This window comes from Terrapene carolina, unplaced genomic scaffold (genome assembly GCF_002925995.2).
Source record: "Terrapene carolina triunguis isolate 2854851 unplaced genomic scaffold, T_m_triunguis-2.0 Scaffold18, whole genome shotgun sequence".
In the NCBI taxonomy this organism is placed as follows: domain Eukaryota; kingdom Metazoa; phylum Chordata; order Testudines; family Emydidae; genus Terrapene; species Terrapene triunguis.
The window spans coordinates 3,002,476-3,026,145 of record NW_020664369.1 but is presented as its reverse complement, the minus strand read 5'-3'; the positions used below and the strand labels follow the sequence as shown (position 1 = coordinate 3,026,145).

Sequence of the window (23,670 nt, the reverse complement as noted above, 5' to 3'; positions counted from 1 at the left end):
TTCAAAAAAATTAGAAGAAAGAAGGGATTGCTTCTCTCTTTCAGTTAGCTAATGCTACCAGTGGATATGAATTGCATGCGATTCACATTTTTTTTCTGAATCTATTTATAGATGCATTTTCTTTTGTCAGCACAACCATCTTCCTCCAGTCAGGAGGTTGCAGCCGCTGCCCACGCTATTCCTTGGCAAAACCTCAAGGAAAACTACTGGGAAGGAAAATCAGCTCTCTCTCAAAGACTAAGTACATCTCTTGATCCCCTCCCTAACCTAGACCCAGCATAGAGCCTGGAGATCAATGGTTTAGAACTCTAATTTCCCCAAAGATTTTGGTTGTTCTACTAGGTTAAGACACGGTATGGATTACATACCCATTATACAAAGAGACTAATACATGGTATGCAATATTAATCATAGAAGTTGTGCACCTACAACCATTGTTCTGAGACTATAAAAATATACCTGTCTTCAGCAATGATTCCAGATGTTTATAAAAAGACTGAAAAAATACAGAGACACGTGCAACAAATCTCTAACAGAAATCTTACCCGTCACAAGCTGTTGTCCAGCTAATCCTACTGGAACCATCCCGAGGTTATTCATAGCGGTAGCCCAAGCTGTTGGATCAGTGACTGACATATTAAGTTGTGTGGTATCTATAGTTGTACTTCCCAAGCCATCAGCGGCTGTGGCAAAAGAGACAAATTCTGAGTTTAAAAGTCAATATGCCACAATTTTTAACAGAAAATAGTGTTTGAGACATAAATAAATCTTACTGAAAATAATTAAATTTTATTATTATGATACATCTTTTTGGAGCACCAATAAAATTGCTAGGTGCTATATAGCAGTGAGAGAAGATACAGTCCTGCTCAAAAGAGCTTATAATTTAAGACTACCTAATCAATGGCAAATGTTTCTGTGGAAATACACATCATGAGATTTCCACATATTCAAAGAAGGGACATGTTTCTCATGAAATGTAGTTTATTAAAGAAATTGTGACATTATTTAGGCACCTGTATAAAAAGAGCTCACACCAATTTGACTTGTCTTAGGAAAAATATTATTAAGTTCCATTTGAAAACAAAAGGTAATTATCACTAATCATTTTAGCAACAATATTTTTGGTGGCCACTGCATAGTGCAGATGTTTACCTGCAGCCATCGTTTAAACTGGTTCCTTTTGTTGCTGACTGACTTCAAATAGGAATGTATCCTACTACTGTAGTAATAACATCTTGCGATGGGAGAATCTGTCTGTTACTGAATGCAGAGTCCACACACAGTTCATTAGGTGCTGCAAGAAAACACAATTAATCAGATATTAAAAGCTGATTTTAAAGTCTAATTTCAAAACAGCATGCCCTGACTGAAATCTATATGAAGTTCCTACCTACTCTCAGTTGGATCTCCAAATCCAGTTCAGTTGTACGCCTTCATCAAGTGTTAGTGAAGGAGTTTCAACTAACCTGCATTCTTGCTTACTGAATAAATGGTGCCCATGTATGAACCTATCAGATGTCTTGCCTCTGGCTGAAAAGCCTTCACAAATTAGGTTTTATCAGTACCTGCACTGCCACCTCAGCATGCCAGCATCAATTGAAAGGACATACTTGGGCTGCATATGAATTTTTTAAAAAGTTAAAAATTAATTGATGTTGTGAGTTTCGAGGAAACAGTTGCCTGTTAAATATGTTTCCAGATGAAGGAGTAATTTTAAGAATGGAACACAAACCAGGAAAGGCTTGCTATGTTAAAGAAGACATACTGGTACTTTCTTTAACAAACACAATATCCTGAGCCCACAAAGTGACACCAATATGAAGCAAAGGGGGCACATCAGCCTCCATCTGAAATGTCTTTGCTTTGGTGAGGGTTTCTGTTGCAACATGAATTTTACATAGAGGTAATTCTTTTGTCTCTGATTCTCATTGTGTCTGCGTATTTCTGAAAGTTAAAAGGATTTGAAGAAAAGGAAAATAAAGCATGAAACCAAGCTGAGAGGTGACAACTTTGATTATAACAACACCTTCAAATTCTTAGAGAGCAAATATTTATTTTGCTTGAGATAAGCACATATCTAAGCCTATTTTAGGTCTTTCATGCATTACTTATGTAACAGACTGCAGTGGGTTTTTTGGAGTCTTTACAGTCTGTCATGATTGCCTCACTGCTGTGTAAGAGACCTAAGGGCTTGATCCAAAGCTCATTGAAGTCAATGGAAAAATTCCCATTGATTTAATTGTGCTTGGCTGGTTCAAACCTTAAGTCCCCAGTTTTTCATGACAGAAGTCAGCTGAAATTTTGGAATTAATTTCACTGGAAGCAAAAAGAGGCTTTAAGGATAAGATTTTCAAAAGAGAATCCAAAAATGCATATAGAGAATTTGAATGTGCAAACCTCACATTTGCTTGTGCTAAAGGCTAATTACATAAACATTTTGTCTATGCAAGCAACCAAACATACATAAGTGTAAATGTGGGTTTGAATAAAAATTTTAGGTGCCTTTTTGGTAAATAGTTTGAAGCTCAGGTCATACACATTCAATTTTCTTTATGAAAATTACTTAATAGACGTTAAGCGTGTTGTTTCCAGTTTGTAAAGCTCAATATTTCATCTTTAGAAAAGACATAATAAAAGTGATTAGACTATATTTTAGCTTAATTCTTCCCACACTTTTATCTGCAAATATTATGTGACTATAATATAAGCCAGAAGGGTGAACACGGTTGTACAAATAGCCTCCCTGCCATAGGTAATGCAGAGGCATGGAGCTGTAATTACAACTCATGTCATATAAAGGTGATCATCTTAAAAGCCACACAAGTGAAAAAAAATCACTTAATGTAATCAGTTAACATTGTACATTTATAATATGTTGTAACTTACAAATGGCCACTTTTACTAAGTTAAAACAGATTTTGTTCTGGGACACACTGGGTCTACTTAAAACCTCAATATTTATTATATTTCAGTATTTGACTTTGCTATGTCATTTCTTTATTGTGCTATGATAAAACTGACATTTTAAGTACAATCACTACTTACCAAAAACACTGGCCAGAGGTCACAGGATTCTCTGAACAGAGGGTGACTTACATCAAGAAAACTACATACTGAGATGTTTAAAAGTGGGTGCCTAAACTGCAACTCCTTAAATCCATATTTAGCTCCTTCATCTACCTCAGACTACAAATTTTGAGCCATTAACATCGATTTCAAGGTTAGAGCTGGTCGAATTATTTGCTGTTGATAAGTTATCTGACATTCAGTACATCCTCTTTCCTCTTTATGAATCATTCACAATTCAATCCTAATTTCTACAAGTGTTACTATTCACAAACAAATGCTGAACATTTTAAGTAAACAAATTTCAGCCTATTGGCAGCTTGCAAACTATTTGTTTTGACAGTGTCTTTTACCATGTATTATTGGGATGCACTGCTGGTCAGCTAAATCACTTGGTATTGCTTCTGCTTCTGGACTGGATGAGAGAAATTTTAAACAGGAGAATGATGAGTGACAGTAGAATGATGAGTGACAGGACAATGATGAGTGGCAAATCCCCACTCATGCTAAAACGCCTGAAACTTTGGGGGTTTATGAACATTTTCTTGAATAAACCATGAGTTGTCCAAATACTTGCAGAAAATGAATAATATCATTGCACAAATAACAGCAAAGGAAATTCATTGTGTTAACTCATGAAAATATTCATGATTCACTTATTGAACAGTGTCACTAGCTCTGGTCATGAATCTGGGGAACTCCTGGTTTTAAAGTGCCCATGGGTTCTCCAAGGTAGCTCTGGGCTACTTTGCTTTCTCCCTGACCAGCTGGGCGTTCATGTCATGCTCCCTGTCAGTACCCGGGCCAGGGAAGCTAATGATCCAACCAGCAGTCCAAATTCGGTGATGAATCCTGATCACGTGCCACCTGAGGCACATTGCACATACGCTAAGAAGAAGAAAATAGCTGCAGTGTGGGGTGAACGACAAAAAGTCACAAGGTGAGCCAAAGCCTGAAGCTGAACTGATCCCCTCTGACCAAGAGTTGCTGCAGGCTATTTTGTCAGTGAAACAGAGCTGAATAACAAATCTGTGCACCTAAGCTCCTTGTTGAACATTCTGCAAAATGATGTACATAAAACTGGTAACAGGTGCAAAAAAGAAGCACAGTGGACTCTGGAGTTAGAAACCATTAATTCTAAAAATCCTTAAAGAAACTTCACCCAAAAATTGATAGATGATGACAGCATTGACAAAACTGTAGCTAGAGCATTGAGAACAGTGCTAGTACAATACAAGATATTGATCTGTCCTTCTTTCTCAATACAGAATCTTTATGGGAGAAAAGTTCTTACGTTGTATTAACATTATGCAAAATGACATTGCATAAAATAATCTTACAGAGATGCTCAACAGTCAGTTTAGTCTCAACATTTAGGTTTTGTAAAAAAATAGTTTTACAAATCATAATAGTAAAAGAAAAGTTTGGTGTAAACCGGCATAGTTCCATTGAGTTCCTGGGGAGCTAGGCTGATTTCCCCCAGCAGAGGAGCTGGCCCATGATTTTAAACCAATTTATGCTCCTTTAAATATTAGTAACATGAAGGCATACAAAATAAACATTCTGGTTCTGCAAACACTCATGCACATAAGTAACTTTACTCAGGTGAGTATCTCCACTGAGCTGAATCTAGCCCCAAAAATAATACAGAGGAGAACATTGTATATTCTGTATATTTTTTAATTTTATTTTTATGGAGCTTCCAATTAACGCAGTTTTAAAGCCCAGTGCAGTAAACACAAAGAGAACTCTGAAAAGACCACAGAACAGTTATGGCAATCTCTATTTTCGTAGTCACAGAGCAAGTATCCATTCTTCATCCTTACATGGTGGGCTGTGGGAGACTTTTAGACTTTCCTCAGACAGGCTGTCAGGAAGATAAAGCGCCGACAAGTCCATACCAATGAGAGCTTCTCAGTCATAGCAGATTGTACTTAGTACGCATATTTTATACCAGGCAATTAAATGCAGTTACCCAAGTGAATACAGAACTTGGTTATATATTGTGCATCAATTATCACAGGCAATGAATGCCATGAGACAAAGAGATTAACACAACATAAAACTAATTCAATAACACAGCAGATTGCTAAGTTAAAACCCTACCCTTTAGATATCCATAACACCCCAGACAATTGAATTGCAATATGACAAAAGAAAATTAAACTCCCTACTGTCAAAACTGCTAGCAGAATGCCCAGGTAAAATGGTCAGCCAAAGAAGTCAGCAATTTCAGAGGCAGTGAGGATTGGACTGGGTAGTCAAGAGAAGGTTCTATTCCACCCTCTGCCGCTGACCTCCTATGTGACTTCGGGCAAGTCCCTTTACCTCTCTGTAATTTCTGTGATCACTACATGCCTCAAGGAGGGGATTGATGATATCAGCTTTCTGAAAATGAGGATTACAAGCTTTCAGATAATAAACATCACTGATGCTGATTAAGGGCAGGTCTACACTTACTTCCTGGTCCGGCCGTAAGCAATCGATCTTCTGGGATCGATCCCGGAAGTGCTCGCCGTCGACGCCGGTACTCCAGCTCGGCGAGAGGAGTATGGGGCATCGACGGGGGAGCCTGCCTGCTGCGTCTGGACCCACGGTAAGTTCGAACTAAGGTACTTCGAATTCAGCTACGTTATTAACGTAGCTGAATTTGCGTACCTTAGTTCGAAGTGGGGGGTTAGTGTGGACCAGGCCTAAGGGTTCTAAAGACAGTGGCCACTATAATCAGGTGGGATTAAAAGGCATGAGGGTGCACAGAATGATGTGATTCTTTTAAAGGTTTGATATCTCATGAGCCACCAGATCTAGCTGGATTTCCCACCTCTCCAAAGGTCTATAGCATTTGTGTCCATCCACTGTGATTCATAGGGGTGTATGGGATAGGTAGTACCTTTGAGTGATCCGAACTGCTGGACTCCTTGAGTGGTTCTTTTCCTCTCTGGTCCTCACTGTACACCCAGCTCTCACGTGAAGCTCCAAGTAGCTGTAAGTATGCGACAGTGGTCACATCCCGGTAAACCGCCTCGGCAGGCAGGCTAAACCATGTGAGGGTAACCAGAAGTGTGGAAACTGATAGTGATTTAGGGATTGCCCTCCCAAGCATACGAAGATGGTTATGGTAGCCAAGGCGAAAGAGACCATATGTTGTTCCAAGGGCTTGAAAAGCAGTGCAGCGATGTATTGTGGAAGGCGAAAGGCATGATGGGGCACTACAGGAGTCATGGCTATCCACTGCAGCTAAAGGAGCCTCCAGTTGTAACAGTCTTTGTGCCACTGGGCCAAGCTTCAGCAGCCAAGAGAATGGGACTGTCCCAGTGCAACGACTCTTTAAATCAACTTCACACACACGTCATTCATGCACATTTCTCTTCAAAAGTCCTGTGGCGATGGGGGAGTGCCAGGTGAAGATGATTACTGGCATTCGTAGCCACAAGCCTGCACACAGGTGGCCTGGGACATTGGTCGCCCATCCCTGACCAAAGGGCAGCAGGAAGCTCGGCAACAACCCAGGTGACAGAGCATCCCTTTTTAGGATTGCACTGCTCTCCCTTTGTAAGGGAAGGGACTAGAAATGGTGCCTCAAACATTGCCTGCCCAAATTAAATCTGGCCAGTTTACCACAGCTGGTAGATCATCCTCAATGTGGTCGAAAACCAAAGATAACTAAAAAAGCACTGAAGAGTGCTGCTTGGAACATCAGGACTATGATAGACAAAGACGATACCTCTTGATTTGAAAGAAGAAGAGAAAAGAACCACACAAAGATAGAATCCTTGGAGTGGGAATTGCCATTAAGACCAAAACTCTTGCAATGTCTTGAAGACTTTCCAATAGGCATTAACGAAAGACTCATGAAACTCCGGTTACAACTAAATAAGTCATGACTTGCTACCATCATCAGTGCATATGCGCCCAGCCCACCGTAACAAGCCCTGACGATGCTAAGGAACAGGTCTACTCTGATCTCAACTCTCTCATCAAGTCAACACCACAAAGCGACAAACTAATCATCCTAGGAAATTTCAATGCAAGAGTAGGTAAAGATAACTACAACTGACAAGGTGTCGTTGGGAAACATGGCATTGGAAAAATGAATGAAAATGGTGTTCTACTCCTAAGCAAGTGTGCAGAACATAGCCTGACAATTACAAATACCATCTTCAGACAGGCAGACAAATGTAAAACTACATGGATGCACCCCAGATCCAAACAATGGCAGCTAATAGATTACATCATTGTCCGACAATGTGACGTAAGGGATGTCAGGATCACCAGAGCCATGCGTGGAGCAGAATGTTGGATGGATCATAGAATGATTAGGTCAATACTGAATCTACACATTGTACCCACACATTGAAATGCCCAAAACCAATCAAGACATCCCCTGGTATTGTTAAACTAAATCATGCACCATATCAAGACAAGCTACAAAGTGCACTAGAAACCAACCTTCATGATACCCCTGTCGCATGGGAGGAATTTAGAGAGACAGTACAAAAAACTGCAACTGACATCCTTGGATGGAAGAAAAGGGCTCACCGTGACAGGTTTGATGAAAATGATGAGGAAATCACAGTACTTTTGAAAGAAAAAAGTGAGGCTTTCCAAATCTGGCAAAATTATAGTCAGTCTCCTCAAAAAGAGACAGATTTAAACACCTGCAAAGCAAGGCACAAAGACAACTACGCTTGATACAAGATAAATGGTGGGAGAAGGTAGCAGAAGATACTCAAATGTATGCAGAAACAAATGAAACAAAGAAATTCTTTGATTCCTTGACGGTAGTCTATGGATGTTCAAAGGTGGGCACAGGTTCGCTCATGATGGCTGATGGCAGGACAGTCATCAAAGACAAACATAGCATGGAACAGAGATGGGTTGAACATTTCAACCAACTACTGAACAGCCCATCTTCAATTGAAACAAGTGTTATTAGTCTGATACCTCAAAAGCCTATTCAGCACCACCTTGACTCAACACCCTCACTTGAAGAAATAGAAAAGGCAATCAGTTTGATGAGCTCAGGAAAGTCCTCAGGCAGAGATAGAATACTGGCAGAAATATATAAATCTGTGGGTCCAAAAGTGATAACAACACTCCAGAAGATCCTTACTGACATCTGGGACAGTGAAGAAATGCCACAAGATTTCAAAGATGCCACAATTATTCCTTTATTTAAAAATAAAGGCAGAAAAATGGTCTGTGATAACTACCGTGGGGTATCTCTCTTATCTGTCGCTGGGAAAATCTTTGCTCGTGTCCTCCTGAACTGACTGATTTCATCTGTCTCAGAAGCCAATCTACCTGAGACTCAGTGCGGATTCAGACCTGGTCATAGTACCATAGACATGATTTACAGTATCAGGTAAATACAAGAAAAATTTATCGAACAAAACATGAATCTGTTCAGTGTTTTCATCGATCTGTCATAAGCATTTGATATAGTCAATAGAGAAGGATTATGGATGATCCTCAGCAAACTTGGTTGCCAACCAAAACTGGTAAAGATCATTCATTTATTTCATGAGGGGATGCAAGGTCAGGTACTTTTTAATGGAGATCTCACTGACTCCTTTCCCATTTCAAATGGAGTCAAACAAGGCTGTGTCCTTGTCCCTGTACTGTTCAAGCTCTTCTTCACCCAACTTCTCAACCATGCTACAGATGGGCTCAACAGAGGCATATACATCAGATACAGACACGACGGCTCAGTCACAATCTTACAAGGCTTAAAGCAAAAATAGAAGTAACAGAACTACTACTGAGAGAAGCACTCTTTGCAGATGATTGTGCCCTCCTAGCACATACAGAGGGAGATCTCCAGTGCATTGTAGATTGCTTCGCTGAAGCATCAAAATTGTTTGGCCTCACAATCAACCTGGAGAAAACTGTGGTGTTGCACCAATCATCTTCACCGCTCTGTGCCATATCCCCTAGCATATCCATTAGTGGAATCCAACTAAATCAAGTTGACAGTTTTATCTATCTCGGCAGCAACATCTCCCATGATGGATCTCTTGACAAAGAGATCACGAACAGGATACAGAAAGCTTCTCAGTCATTAGGAAAGTTATGTAACAAAGTCCTGAAATCCCACAACATACCCCCTCTCAACAAAAATAAAACTTTATAATGCTTTTGTGTTCACATCTCTCCTCTATGGCTGCGCGACATGGACACCATACAAATGGCATATCAAACAGCAAGAGGCCTTCCATATGCGATCTCTGCATACCATTATGGGGATCCATTGGCAGGACAAAATTACCAACCTGGAGATTCTCCAAAAGTCAAATGCCATAAGCATCGAGGCCATGATGATAAAAGCCCAACTATGCTGGGTTGGACACATCATTAGGATGCCTGAATATTGACTCCCCAGAAAATTTTTCTATGGAAAATTGGCACAAGGACTCCGGAATCAAGGCCGCCCCAGAAAGTGCTACAAGGACAGCATCAAGAACAGCATATATTTCGGTGCAATAAAACCAAGAATGATCTGAGAAGGCTGCGTTAAATAGATCAGTGATCAGCCTGGCAACACACAGCACTCACAGCTTTCCACACCTTTGAAGAGGACAGAAATAATCGATTGTTAGCTGCAAGGGAAAAGCATCATACCATGCTATAGCTACCAAGACGCTCACCAATGACTGTCTGCCCAATCTGCTCTCGAGCATGCACGTTACGCTTGGACTTCAGAGTCACTCCAGAATCCACAAAATAGAGAGCATGAAAATGTCATCGTCGAACTGACGGACTACTCACACTGTGATTCATAAGCTATTGGACATTAGATCAGTCACTGCACCACCTGATAAGGCAAAAATACAGGCCATTTACCAGACAGGGCAGGGTGTTTTCAACATACCACACACTTTCAGCTAGTCTCCCTCTGCTGCTGCTTTTGTTTACGGATTAGTAGAGCTGCAGATAGGGTTGCCAGGTGTCCAGTTTTCAACCGGAACACCCGGTCGAAAAGGGACTTTGGGGGCTCCGGTCAACACTGCTGACTGGGCCGTTAAAGTCCAGCTGGCAGTGCTGGCAGTGCAGCGGGGCTGGTAGGCTCCCTACCTGGCTCCGTGTGGCTCCCGGAAGCAGCTGGCATGTCCGGCTCCTAGGCAGAGGGATGGCCACGGGGGCTCCGCGTGCTGCCCCTGCCCTGAGCACCAGCTCTGCAGCTCCCATTGGCTGGGAATCATGGCCAATGGGAGCTGCGGTGGTGGTGCCTGTGGGGAGGGGGGGAGAAGCACGCAGCAGAGTCCCATGGCCGCCCCTTTGCCTAGAAGGCAGAGGGACATGCCAGCCGCTTCCGGGAGCCACCAGAGATAAGTGTCATCCGGCCGGAGCCTGCACCCCAAACCCTCTCCCATGCCCCAACCTCCATCCCCAGCCCTGAGCCCCCTCCTGCACCCAAACTTCCTCCTAGAGCCTGCACCCCCTCTGCACCCCAATGCCCTGCCCCAGGACTTAGCCCCATTCCACACCCCCATCTGGGGCCCCCTACCCCACCCCAGAGCCCACACCCCCAGCTGGAGCCCTCACCCCCTCCCAAACCCCTCATCCTCGGTCCAACCTCAGAGCCCACTCCCCCAGCCAGAGCCCTCACCCCCTCCCGCATCCCAACCCCCTGCCCCAGCCTGGTGAAAATGAGCAAGTGACTGAGGGTTGGGGAGAGCAAGCGATGGAGGGAGGGGGGATGAAGTGAACAGGGGGCAAGCCTCAGAGAAAGGGTGGTGCGGGGCCTCAGGGTAGGGGTGGGGCAAGGTGTTTGGGTTTCTGCAATTGGAAAGTTGGCAACCCTAGCTGCAGAGTTTGCTTAAAAAAAAAAGTTAGACCACACCACTCACTACATGTGTTAAATATCTACTTAGTCATCTTTGGAGGAAGGAACTTGGAGAAAGAGAAAGCATTAGCAGCTGCAGCCAACATCATGACAGAATTTTCTCTCTCCCTATCATCCCATCCTTCTTGCCTACAGCATACAGAAGAAACATTTCAGAGATGACTTCTGTACCACTCTGGCGTCTACTCTGAATTTAATGAGTGTAGCATTTCAAGTGAAGGTGATTTTCTGCATTTTTGTATAGTTTGAAAACGCCAAACCCATCTGAGCTCTGAAATTCCAAGGATTTGAAAATGCCTAAAATGAAATGAACAATATCCTGCTGTGCCAAAAAACTGCTACCACTTTTCCTCCACACTTGGGTATATGAAACATAGGAGGCCCCCAAAACGAGTGGCCCGAGCACTTTTGAAAATCTGGCCCTTCTTTAGGCACCTCGCCAGGAGCTGAACGCTTTTAAAAATTTGATTCCAGCTACGGATGCTGAGCACCTCAAAATCTGGATCTTACAACAAGGTTTGGTTGACCAAACTGTGCCCATTATGGAAGATCCAGTCTTCAAACTATAAACCAATAAGGAGATTCACTTTTTGGAGGTTGAGTGCAGCAGAATCTGTTATTGAAACTGGCAGGTATATAAGAATATAAGTCTTCGGGAAATAGGAACTTATATACACAATGAATACTGGAGGTATATTTATAGAATTAAAATGGGGAGAAATGAAATTATTCTTTTGATTTTCAATCATTTGGGATGAATTATGATACTATTATTACTCTAGACTCAGCCACTAGAAAATTATGTAATCCTATAAACTCACAAAATGAAAGTTATCATATTACAACACTTCACTTTACATCTTGTATGTACAATGTATGTTTGTGTATATATATATATATATATATATATATGCATACTTGCATATGAGCATTTACACAAGTAGTCATTGCACTGCAGTCAAACAACAAATCATAATTATGTCAATGGACCTACAACATCTTAGAGAAAGTCACAACATATTTTCAGTTTACTCTGAAATCTAGCAAAGCCAATTTTCACACAACACATCGTCTGGAAGAATTGCTCCTTCAGGATGCTGCATTTCTAAATGTTTTGGCTCAGCAATTTTTGAAGATAATATCTGGCACACACAAAGGCCAGATTTCCTCCAGAAAGTAGAACACAGGAAGATTTTAGGAATGTAAAAATAAAACAAACGTCTGTGAGATAAATAGGTGTTCCTTTGTAATGTTGTTTTAAAAGTAACCCAGCAACATTTTTTTAATCAAAGCCAGAACTTCACAGGCAACCAATGTAAGGTCTTAACAGGTTACAAATGTGCTTGTTCTCTTGTAGAATCCTAGCAGCTGCAGCCTGAATACACTGAAGTCTGTAAATAACAGATTCTGGAGACACAATAAGGAAGACATTATAGAAGTCCAGCTTAGGGATAACAAAAGCATATGCAGGACTAAAATTATCTGGAAAAAAAGCAAGTTTGCAAGCTAGCAATGCAGTGCACTAATGATAAAAGCAAATTTGGATATTGCTCAAATACAAAGTGCCATTGATGGCCTCTGTTTTTCCACTTTGTCTAGGAGCTGATTTTAAATTGCGAATTGCTTGCCTTCCATTTCAGAGAAAGAATGCTTACAGAATAGATTATACCATTTCACCATTTCATATTGCAGTTTTTTAAGCTTTACAGATGTAAATACATATATATTTGAGGCTTCTGAAATTTTCTAATCAAATTATAATGATAATATTTAAAAAATATAGTGCTGCTTTTCACCCAAGGTCCTCAAAATGCTTTTTTTACAAATATGACATTCCTCAAATAAATATTTCAAACAATAAAGGAAGCACATAGAGCACCCTGTCTTACAGTGGGAAAATAAAATATGGTAACCAAAATGACTGTATTGTGTAGGACTGGAGGCTTCTATACCAGAGGCATGCTGGGGAAAAAAATCTTTCTTACATGAATACTCTCACTCGCAAATAAGAAAGTAAGTGAGAAAATAGGTATAAGAAACTTAAGAAATAATAAAAGCCATAGAAATATTAAAAAGAAAAAGCCTAGCAGGTCATCTAGTCTAGTCCATTGCCACTTGGCCAGATTGTTCTCCCAAAGACTGGAGCCTCCAGATGCATGTCTCCCTTTTTTAAATGGAAAGGCGGCTCAGCTGCCATCAAGATACCTTCCTCCCACCTCTAGGCCCTGAGGAGGCCGCTCCACAACCTGATAGAAATTAGTTAGAAAAAAAATACAGCCCAGGACTGTATTATCCTTACTGCATAGACCACTGCTTGCAAGGTGCAGAAGTAATCTAGGGAACAAGGTGCTCAAGGGGAGGCCCAGGTAGCCTGGTTCCATTGCTGTGGGAGCAATGGTGGTGATACCAGCAGTTTGGAGATCAAGGGCCTCCAAATGGATTGCCCTGGCTTCTTGGGAATCTACCAGGATTGTGGGAAGAGGTCAACTGCGCTGACCTGGCAGGATAATATGGGGGAGAGGGATCACTATGAAGGGAACCTCATGGAGATTTCCTCACCATAGCCGCTTCTCACAGGGCTTTCTGCTGGAGGGGATGATCTAGGGCAATGTTCCCTATAGCCAGTACATTTCCAGTTTGGCTTGGGATGTCTCAAGCAACAGGGCTTTCACCACTTCCTTTGGAAGACTGAATTATACTGATAAGATGAGTTTAGACTCTTCACCAATGCCATATAATACAAAAACCATCAGATATTTTCTCTCTCTATATATATAGTTGTGGGCATCCCTATGTAATAAATTGCATTTATCATGTGCCTTCGCTCACCATACCACAGTCTGTCCATTAATCCATTCTTACCACAGCTATTTAAAAAAAGCTTCAGACTCTGTTTTTTTTAAAATGTGACCTACCACAGAACGTTTCCGCCATTCCCATCTTGATGCAGCGTGAAATCCTCACACACCCAACACCTAAAAAATTAAACTGGACTGATGCGTAACTGCCCATAGTCACTCCTGCACCTGTGACAAATTTATAATCCAGTATCTCACAACCCTTCGGGGCTAGAAACAGGAGTTTTAACATAACTGAAAAGGAGAGATTCCAGTTGTAAACACACAGCACTTGCTTCTAGCCCTGGAAGATAAGGCGATAGCTGAGCTTCACATAGCAACATTATGTATAGAGAAGCTAATTTAAGTAATTTTTAGGGGTTTCTAAAATGTATTCATTATCATTTCTCTCTGCCTCCAAGTCCTGTATAATTGAACGCCCAGATCTAAGGCATCCTGGCTTTACAGACAGAGGGGTTTGAACTAAAAAATGCCAATCAAATTCTTTTAAAATTTCTAAAATCCTTTTTTTTTCTATAAAATCTGTGGCATACACAGAAGTACATGGTGGTTTCATGTGATATTATTTTGGTTCTAATTTGGGACAATCTGCATAACTCATTTGTGCCTTTGTCACTGAGCCAGTGCAGCCATCCCAGACTCATAGCAATGCAAACTTTATGTGACAGCATCACGTATTCGCTGTACAAAGCCTGCTAAGAGAGACGCTGGGAGATGTTTTTAAAGTCAAGGTTTCTAGTGATAAAACCCATTAAAAGAAAAGCTCTGAGTCTCTTCCACTCAGCTATGCCACCCTCTCTGTGAATCCATCCATTGACTCTTGTCACATCTCATTCAGGATCCTTGTCGTCACCTATAAGGACTTACATAATTTCACCAATTTTATATTCCCTACTCCCCATCTCACCCCTTCCCTGCCTGCCTCCCATCCCTCTCAACTTATTTTTCCAGTTTTCTTTTTTGTACACTCTTGGCTTCCTGAGTTCACATCTGAGGCACTTTCCCTGTCCTAATCTGCCACACGCCCCTCTCTCATCCAGATATCTCCACCAGACAGCACACTGGATAAGGAGTCTGATCACAGCTCTAGCACAGACCTGCTGTCCAAACCTGGGCAAGTTTCGCCTCTGTGTGTCTCTGTCTTCTCTTCTGTCCTTTGTCTGTCTCAACTAGTTAGACTTGTTGGGGAAGGATGGCCTCTCACAATGTGTTTGTACAGCACCCCGGCACAACAGGTCCTCAGTCTCATTTGGAATTGTATTCCAAATGACACTATTGTAATATAGAAAACCTTAGTGAAACAACAACACCCTTCCCTTCAAGCAATCCACCCTCCTTCCCTTCACTGATAATTCTCTCCCTTTCCCGAAGTGCTGTCTTGCATATTTGTTCGTCTTATTTGAGCTATAAGTTCTTCAGGGCAGGGAATGTGTCTGTCTCTATTTTAGTAAAGTACAGTGTAAATTTACTGCGCTATATAAATGTTTTGTAATAACAACACAAATTATTTATTTCCTTTCCTGTAATCCAGTATTTCCAGTCTTTACGATAAACCAGAAAAACCTGGAATCAACAGTGAGGCCAAAAGCTTCCTGAGAACCATTACTTGGGAAGGGTGAACGGCCAGTCTAGAAGTAACTGTGAGAAACCTTGGTCAATTAGTTACCCATATTCATAAACAGCATTTGGTATGGCAATAAAAATCAATGGAAATCTGCCTGGAAGAAAACAAAGCAGAATGTAACCAGTGTAAACCAGCAGCACACTTTGCTTAACACATGTATTATGAGGGTCACAAACAGTATATTAGTTACTTTTTAAACAAACATACTGTTAATGATGCCACTACAACATTATGAATAAAGCATTTGGCCTGTAGCTACGAATATGGTAACTTTCATAGCTTTTGACTTGTTAATTTATATTGTCATCTAATAAACTTCTTTACCAGTGCTCTTCTGGGACCAAATTCTGACTTCAGTCTATGAATATGCATATGACATAAATGATGCAACTAGGAAGGAAACTGTGCGGTGTAGCTGTTTTCCCCAAATTCACGTAGCTCACTGGCCCTCCTCTTGACCTCCAGCAGAGGACTATTCTGAGACAGAGCTTTGGATCAAGGAAAGTGAAAATGGAACAGCAGCAAGTAGAGTGGTTTGGACAGTCCACATTTATTACCGTGTCAATGTTTCTTGGAGCGGGAAAGACTTGATGACATACTAGGCTTTTGCCGTCGCTGAACATCTTCTGTGCTAGCTGGAACTGCTATTTGCATGAAACCAATAATGGACTTCCATTCTTCTTCACTATGAAGTGGATGGCTGCTCTTGTGCATAAGGCCATGGACTAAAACCCAGTCCAGAGATTTGGGTTCTATTCCCAGCTCTGCCTTAAAATTCCTGAGTGAACTTGAGCAAGTCATTTAATCTCTGTACTTCAGTTCCCCAATCAGAAAAAATGGGATAATTCTTTCTTTCTCCCACTGTTTGTCAGTCTTGTCTAGAGATTAGGGCTGTCAATTAATCGCAGTTAACTCATGTGATTAACTCAAAACAATGAATCACGATGAATCGCACTTATAACAAGAGAATACCAATTGAAATGTATTAAATCTTTTTGGATGTTTTTCTACATTTTCAATATTGATTTCAATTACAACACAGAATACAAAGTGTACAGTGCTCACTTTATATTATTATTTTTTATTACAAATATATGCACTGTAAAAATGATAAACAAAAGAAATAGTATTTTTAAATTCATTTCATACAAGTACTGAAGGGCAATCTATTGTGAAAGTGTAACTTACAAATGCAGATTTTTTTTTGGTTACATAACTGCACTCAAAAACAAAACAGTGTAACACTTTAGAGCCTACAAGTCCACTCAGTCCTACTTCTTATTCTGCCAATCGCTAAGACAAACAGGTTTGTTTATATTGATGGGAGATAATGCTGCCTGCTTTTCATTTACAATGTCACCTGAAAGTGAGAACAAGTGTTCGCATGGCACTGTTGTAGCCGGCATTGAAAGGTATTTACATGTCAGATATGCTAAACATTCACATGCCCCTTCATGCTTCGGCCACCATTCCAGAGGACATGCTTCCATGCTGATGATGCTCGTTAAAAAAATAATGCGGTAATTAAATTTGTGACTGTGCTCCTTGGGGGGAGAATTGTATGTCTCCTGGTCTGTTTTACCTGCATTCTGCCTTATATTTCATGTTATAGCAGTCTCGGATGATGACCCAGCACATGTTCGTTTTAAGAACACTTTCACAGCAGATTTGACAAAATGCAAAGATGGTACCGATGTGAGATTTCTAAAAATTGCTACAGCACTCGACCCAAAGTTTAAGAATCTGAAGTGCTGTCCAAAATCTGAGAGGGACGAGGAGTGGAGCATGCTTTTAGAAGTCTTAAAAGAGCAACACTCTGATGCGGAAACTGCAGAACCCAAACCACCAAAAAAGAAAATTAACCTTCTGCTGGTGGCATCTGACTCAGATGATGAAAATAAACATGCGTCAGTCAGCTCTGCTTTGGATCGTTATCAAGCAGAACCCATCATCAGCATGGACGCATGTCCTCTGGAATGGTGATTGAAGCATGAAGGGACATATGAATCTTTAACACATCTGGCACGTAAATATCTTACAATGCCAGTTACAACAGTGCCATGCGAACTCCTGTTCTCACTTTCAGGTGATATTGTAAACAAGAAGCAGGCAGCATTATCTCCTGCAAATTGTAACCAACGTTGTTGGTCTGAGTGATTGGCTGACCAAGAAGTAGGATTGCGTGGACTTGTAGGCTCTAAAGTTTTACACTGTTTTATTTTTTAATGCAGTTTTTTTGTACGTAATTCTATGTTTGTAAGTTCAACTTTCATGGTAAAGAGATTGCACTACAGTACTTATATGAGGTGAATTGAAAAATACATTTTTTTTTGTTTTTTACAGTGCAAATATTTCTAATCAAAAATAAATATAAAGTGAGCACTCTAAACTTTGTATTCTGTGTTGTAATTGAAATTAATATATTTGAAAATGTAGAAAACATCCAAAAATATTTAAAATAAATGGTATTCTGTTGTTGTTTGACAGTGCGATTAATCACAATTAATTTTTTTAATTGCTCGACAGCCCTACTAGAGATAATATACTGTCTGTATGTATTGTGCCTAACTCAATGGCCCCCTGATCTTCACCTGTAAAACAACTTGCACTGTATTATATTGCGAGAATGCAGTTTTCAATGTAACCAACAACAAAAAAGGCAGTGATCATAATTTTTCAAGGAACACTTGGGAGAGGTGGGGAAATTGTAAGTTTCTTTTAAAGGGATTTCCAATGAAATTCACACTCTGTCAGCTGTAAATTACAGTTTGTATCTCATCCTGTTCATTCTATCTAAAGTTTATTTCTTAGTCATGCATAACAGCACTATGGTAAAATAGGTTGGGATTTTTGTGTGTGTTTAGTTAAATATGGGAACCTAGGATACAAACAATAAATTAAATCATTTATAAAAGCCTGTATGGGTATTTGTTTGTTTGTTTTTAACTTTTGTGTTTATCTCATTTCTTAAACTGATTTCTGGTAAAAATGTGTAACAAAAACAAATGACAAAAATTAGTAAAAATCAAAATCAAAATCTAGAACACCTAATTGTATTGTCTGGGAAATAATAGGTGATAACACCATTAGACTTCATCTTAATAAATCTGCTCAAGAGGTAGAGTCAGAGATGTGCATTCCACCTTCACTTTTGCAATTCCTGACTTCTGAGTGCTAACTTGGGCAACCTTAACCTTGTACTAATATCATTATTATATTTATTATTGATATTCATTCATTATAAAACAAAATACTGATTTTTGCAAAAATCTTCATTATACTTGTCTTATCTATATTTGTCTTTTAGATGACAAATTCCTGAGAACAGAGACTGTCCATGTTTCTGTCTTGCACATTACAAAGCACATCACTGACACACAACAAATCACAATAATAGTTATGGAAGTGGTCACCAGGTAGCAATGATACAGTGTCTTGTATTTTTTTTTTTCCTCAGTGTGCAAACAAGATTTCAGTCATGGTAGAAATGTAGTGATGGTTTTCATTTTCTGATGGTGTTTCTTTGGGGGAGCTGTAACTTGGTGCAAGGCAGTTTGCCCTCTACTTTCATCTGTCTAACTAGAGTCAATTCTTGGGGCAGAGTTGCTCCCTGGGTACTGGGCATTGGTATTTAGGCTGAGATGCCTGAAAGATGGGGATTGTCTGTGTGCTGTCTCTAGCTTCCTCTGTTACAGAAACAGGATATAAATACAGTATGAAACAAACCAGTTTAAGTTAGACTATACCAAGACTCTGTGTCACTGATTTCCCCTGCAACAAGAATGGTTCAACTTCTGGCATCTGATACTGCTCAATGGAGAGAAAATTAAACAGATAGCACAATTTAAAGGGATTTTCACTAGGAATTTCCCTTATGAGTTTGTTCATTTACCTGTTTAGTGCAACATCGTGTCTGAGCACCATACAAAATTAAGAGATACACTATACCCATTACGGGATTTCTAATACCGTCTTTTCTGAAGCAACTGAAGATGTGATACCAGACCTTTTTTCTGACCAGGTCTGGAAACTACTAACCTAAAAGCGGTCAGTTTCTGGCAACTGGTTTCCAAAAACATCAATGTCACAGCAATTCTGACTTACTTAATTGAGACCCTCCTGTGCAAACTGGTGAGTCTTATACTGAGAACGGCCTGCTCTCTGCTATCATTAATTGCCGCATACTTGGAGAGTTGGCTGAAAAAAGATCCAAATTCAAAATGTCAAAAGACAAATCCTTTTATTTTCCCATTCTGTTGTTATATTATACCTTAGCAACTGCTGACAAAGAAATATTGTTCCTGGTGGAAGAGAATCTGAGGCAGTTTTTTATGAGTGATTAAACATTGAAGAGAATCTTACATATTTGCTCAATGCAAGATCTGTTTATAATGAGGCCATGCCTCTGCCTAGCATGTTGTTCCTCTTATATGACAAAATAAACGAAAATCATAAACAAAAAATATTTTCTTTGCCTCATGATAATTCTGTGCTGCCTTCTCAATTTTCTACTCATGTCCCTCGAAGATCTTAGGGACATGATCCAACTCCTATTGAAATCAAAGGGAGTCTTTCTGTTGACTTAATGGAAGAGGATCAAATCTTAGGCTATGTCTACACGAGGCACCTTTTAGTGACACAGTTGTGCCGCTTCCACCGACACAAAACTTCCAAGCCCAACGAGCGGTGGTAACTTTGTGGGCAGGAGAGGTCTCCTGCTGACAAAGCGCTGTTCACATCAGCGCTTTTCGTCGGCAAAACTTTTGTCGTTCGGGTGTGTGGTTTTTTTACACTTCTGAACGACAAAAGTTTTGTCGTTCAAGGTTCCAGTGTAGACAAAGCCTTAGCTGAACGACAGGCTAAAGGGAGATTAATTTTTGGAAGGAAGGACCACTATGGAAAATTAAGATGATTGGACAGAGTGCCAGTGAGGATTTGGGTGCCATTTGTGAAATAACAACATTTGATTGGAGGGGGGGGCTGTGATTAATTTAAATTCTTTTCTTGTATAGTATTAAATAAAGCAACTTGAGTGACGCAGACCAAATCTATGCACTCAGCTCCCATTAACATCAACAAGATATCTGTACATTGATCTAGGGCAGTATATGACTCTGAACTGTTTCTCGTGAGATTATTGCTCATGGTTAGAATAGGAATGACAGGATTGCCTAGATTACTAAAAAATATATAATCAATGCTAATTTTCTGCCTGAAAAGTAACCAGATTAATATTTGTGGTGTAATATGTTTATTTAAAAAGTAATCTGATGGGTTAGACACTCTTGACTGTCCAATAAAAGTCTTGCTTAGATTAATAAACATCTTTCTGCAGTAAACTGTATTTATATGTTAGATTTATAGGCTGTTTTAATCTGAGCTGTAACAATTGTGATATATTATCTGTTATGTACTCTTTAATACAATTAAACACTTTGAGAATAGAATTATGTAGAATTACATTTAAATTCTCTTTTTCAAAAATGCAAAGCAAAAACATTCTTTTTATGCATGTCCCCCATTAATTTTATCTCTGATATTTGATCCAATGATTTAGCTACCTCTCATTGCTTCTCCCATGAATTGTTTATATAGCAATTTGACAGCATGATTTGCATATCACAGGAAGGCTCCTGTTATATGTTCCCAAAGGTACAGTTTCACAAACTGTATCACTTTCTGCCATGTAGGCATATCCCCAAAGTACTGGGTCTAGCTAATACAAAAAGGCATTTCCTGGCTGCCAATGGCTATTGGGCATTAATGGTGCAGTTACAAAAAGTTCAATAGCTCACAACTTATCTCTCCCTTTGTCTTCCAAAATTAGACAGACTAATTTCCTCTATCACAGAGAGATCACTGATCATTACATTCAACTGTATTCTGATCAATTTGTTTTAGGTACAGCCTAAAATAATTAAAATCACAGAATCATAGAAATGTAGGGCTGGAAGGGATTTCAAGCCGTCATCAAGTCCAGCCCCCTGGGCTGAAACAAGACCCAGTAAACCTAGATCATCCCTGCCAAGTGTTTGTCCAGCCTGTTCTTAGAAACCCTTCAATGATGTGGATTCCGCAACCTCCCTTGGAAGCCTATTCCAGAATTTAACTACCCATATAGTTAGGCTGTGGCTACACTACAGCTTAAGTGGGCATAAGTTACGTCTATCAGTGGTGTGAATTAGCCATCCCCGAGTGACATAATTTATGCCGCTTTAAGCGCCGGTGTGGACTGAAGCGCCGGTGTGGACAGAAGCTCTCCCGCTGACGTAGCTACCGCCGCTCACAGGGGCTGGAGTAATTAGAGTAATCAGTGCAACTGCACCGCTGTAAACTCTCTAGTGTAGCCATAGCCTTAGAAAGATTTTCCTAATATCTAACCTAAATCTCCCTTCTACACACTAAGCCCATTTCTTCTTGTCCTGCCTTCTGAAGACATGAAGAACAATTGATCCCTGTCCAGCCCTTAACATCTTTGAATACTGGTATTAGGTTTCCCCTCAGTCTTCTTTTCTCAAGACTGAACATGCCCATTTTTAACCTTTCCTCACCTGTCAGACTTTCTAAACCTTTTATCATTTTTTGTTGTTCACCTCTGGCCTCTCTCAAATTTATCCACATCTTTGCCAAAGTGTGGCACCCAGAATTGGACAAGGTACTCTAGCTGAGGCCTCACCAGTGCTGCGTAGAGTGGGACAGTTACCTCCCATGTCTTACATATAACACTCCTGTTAATCCACCCCACCATGACATTAGACTGCATCACATTGTTGACTCATATTCAATTAAGCAAGAAACAAATGTATTAAGAAACAAAAGTGACTATCAAAGAGGGAAATCATGTTTAGATGCACAATGGTAATTCAGCATACCATGGAAGAGTGGGTGAAGGAAATGCAGTTGGGATATAGAGTCGCTCATTTCTGGTCATTAGTACAACTCGGTCCCAGGGAGCCGTGACTGAAAGTTGTTACCATCTAATGACTGAAGAGTGGATTACACAGTGGCACTAACTGGGACCCCTTTTGGCAGTCTCAGTGAAGCAGCAAAAGAAAGAATTAGGATGGTTGTCTCCTCAGGTCAGAGTTGAGAAATACTGGCAGGGCAGTATGGAAAAGCCTGAATTGTTCCTGCCCATGCTGTCCTTGTTTCATAGAGAGGGCCTGTCTCCAGGTCTGTCAGTGTGGTCTCTTTCACCAGCATTACATTCACAAACACACTGCCCTCAAATTTACAGTTGGTAAAATAAAAAGGGGTGTGTGGTTATAAAACCCAAACAAGTAGAGATGCCCTCAGAATATTTAAGAATTATTCCTCTGCAGTACTGGAAACTCAAAACACAACATCTTTGTGCTGGTGCACGAGAACCAAAAAATAAAACTAACCTGTCTAGTTTCACTGCCCAAGCACATACTGGCAGGAATCCTGAGAGTATTTCCAAACTTAATACTCACAGAAGAACATTTATCGTTTCTTGAAGTGGATGCCTTTAATAGAATCTGAAAAGCGTAAAGGAAGGGCATGGTCCTGAAGCCCATTGGGCCGGGAAGAAACAAGTTCTGCAGGAACTCAGGGAGTGACTGTTTGCTATTAAGACTGTAGGGTAGAGAAAAAATGTCTCCAAGTTCGTGTACCTAACACTCAAAAGTCTGTCTGCTGCACAGAAGGAAATAAGCAGCAGTGAGAAAGGGTGCTAGGCAGTTAACTCACGACTTGCTGGCTGGAATCTAGGAGCCTGGCAATGGAAAGAACGTTGAATGTTGAATGATCAGCGGTAGTTAAACTGTTCCTAACGTGACATCTGCTACAGAAGTGTGAACCTCATACAAGGCCAGTTTAACATAAGAGAGACTTTACTGAACACATATTCACCCTAAGACAGCACAGACACCAGTTGCTTCAAGTGCCCCTCAGAACTTCCGATCACATCCTCGCCACCCCCTTGAATACAATAGTCTGAGAGGATCCTCAGCCAGTGCAAAAAGCTGTACAATAATTAGGAGAAAGCAGGTAGAGGGGCTGAATCCCCAGGCTGCATTGAAAGCAGCCAGCTATGTTCTTAATGCGCCAATCATTAGCGTATCTAGGCACCTTGAATCTCATCCATCTATTCTTCCCCTGGAAAAATGTCACCATTATGCTGACACTGTATTAAGGGAAGGTTTTCACTAAAAGATGCATCTCACATTGCACACTAACATCAGGAAATCTCAAGTCACCCTGATCTGTGGTGGTAAAAAGTTCCACAAATGCAGGCTCACTGCCGAGAAAGT

General features: G+C 40.5%; 1 protein-coding gene across 2 annotated transcripts in view; it reads right to left on the bottom strand.

Moving 5' to 3' along the window:
• LOC113405086 (ecto-NOX disulfide-thiol exchanger 1) overlaps positions 1 to 23,670 on the bottom strand; it is a 487,391-nt gene that overhangs the window by 190,352 nt on the left and 273,369 nt on the right. For both annotated transcript variants that reach the window (XM_026654602.1, XM_026654624.1), the window contains 2 exons: positions 1,156 to 1,297; positions 546 to 683 (listed from right to left, as the gene is read on the bottom strand). In XM_026654602.1, coding sequence (XP_026510387.1) covers positions 546 to 683; positions 1,156 to 1,165 — 148 coding nt within the window. In that variant the 5' untranslated portion in view covers positions 1,166 to 1,297. The remainder of the gene's footprint in view (positions 1 to 545; positions 684 to 1,155; positions 1,298 to 23,670) is intronic.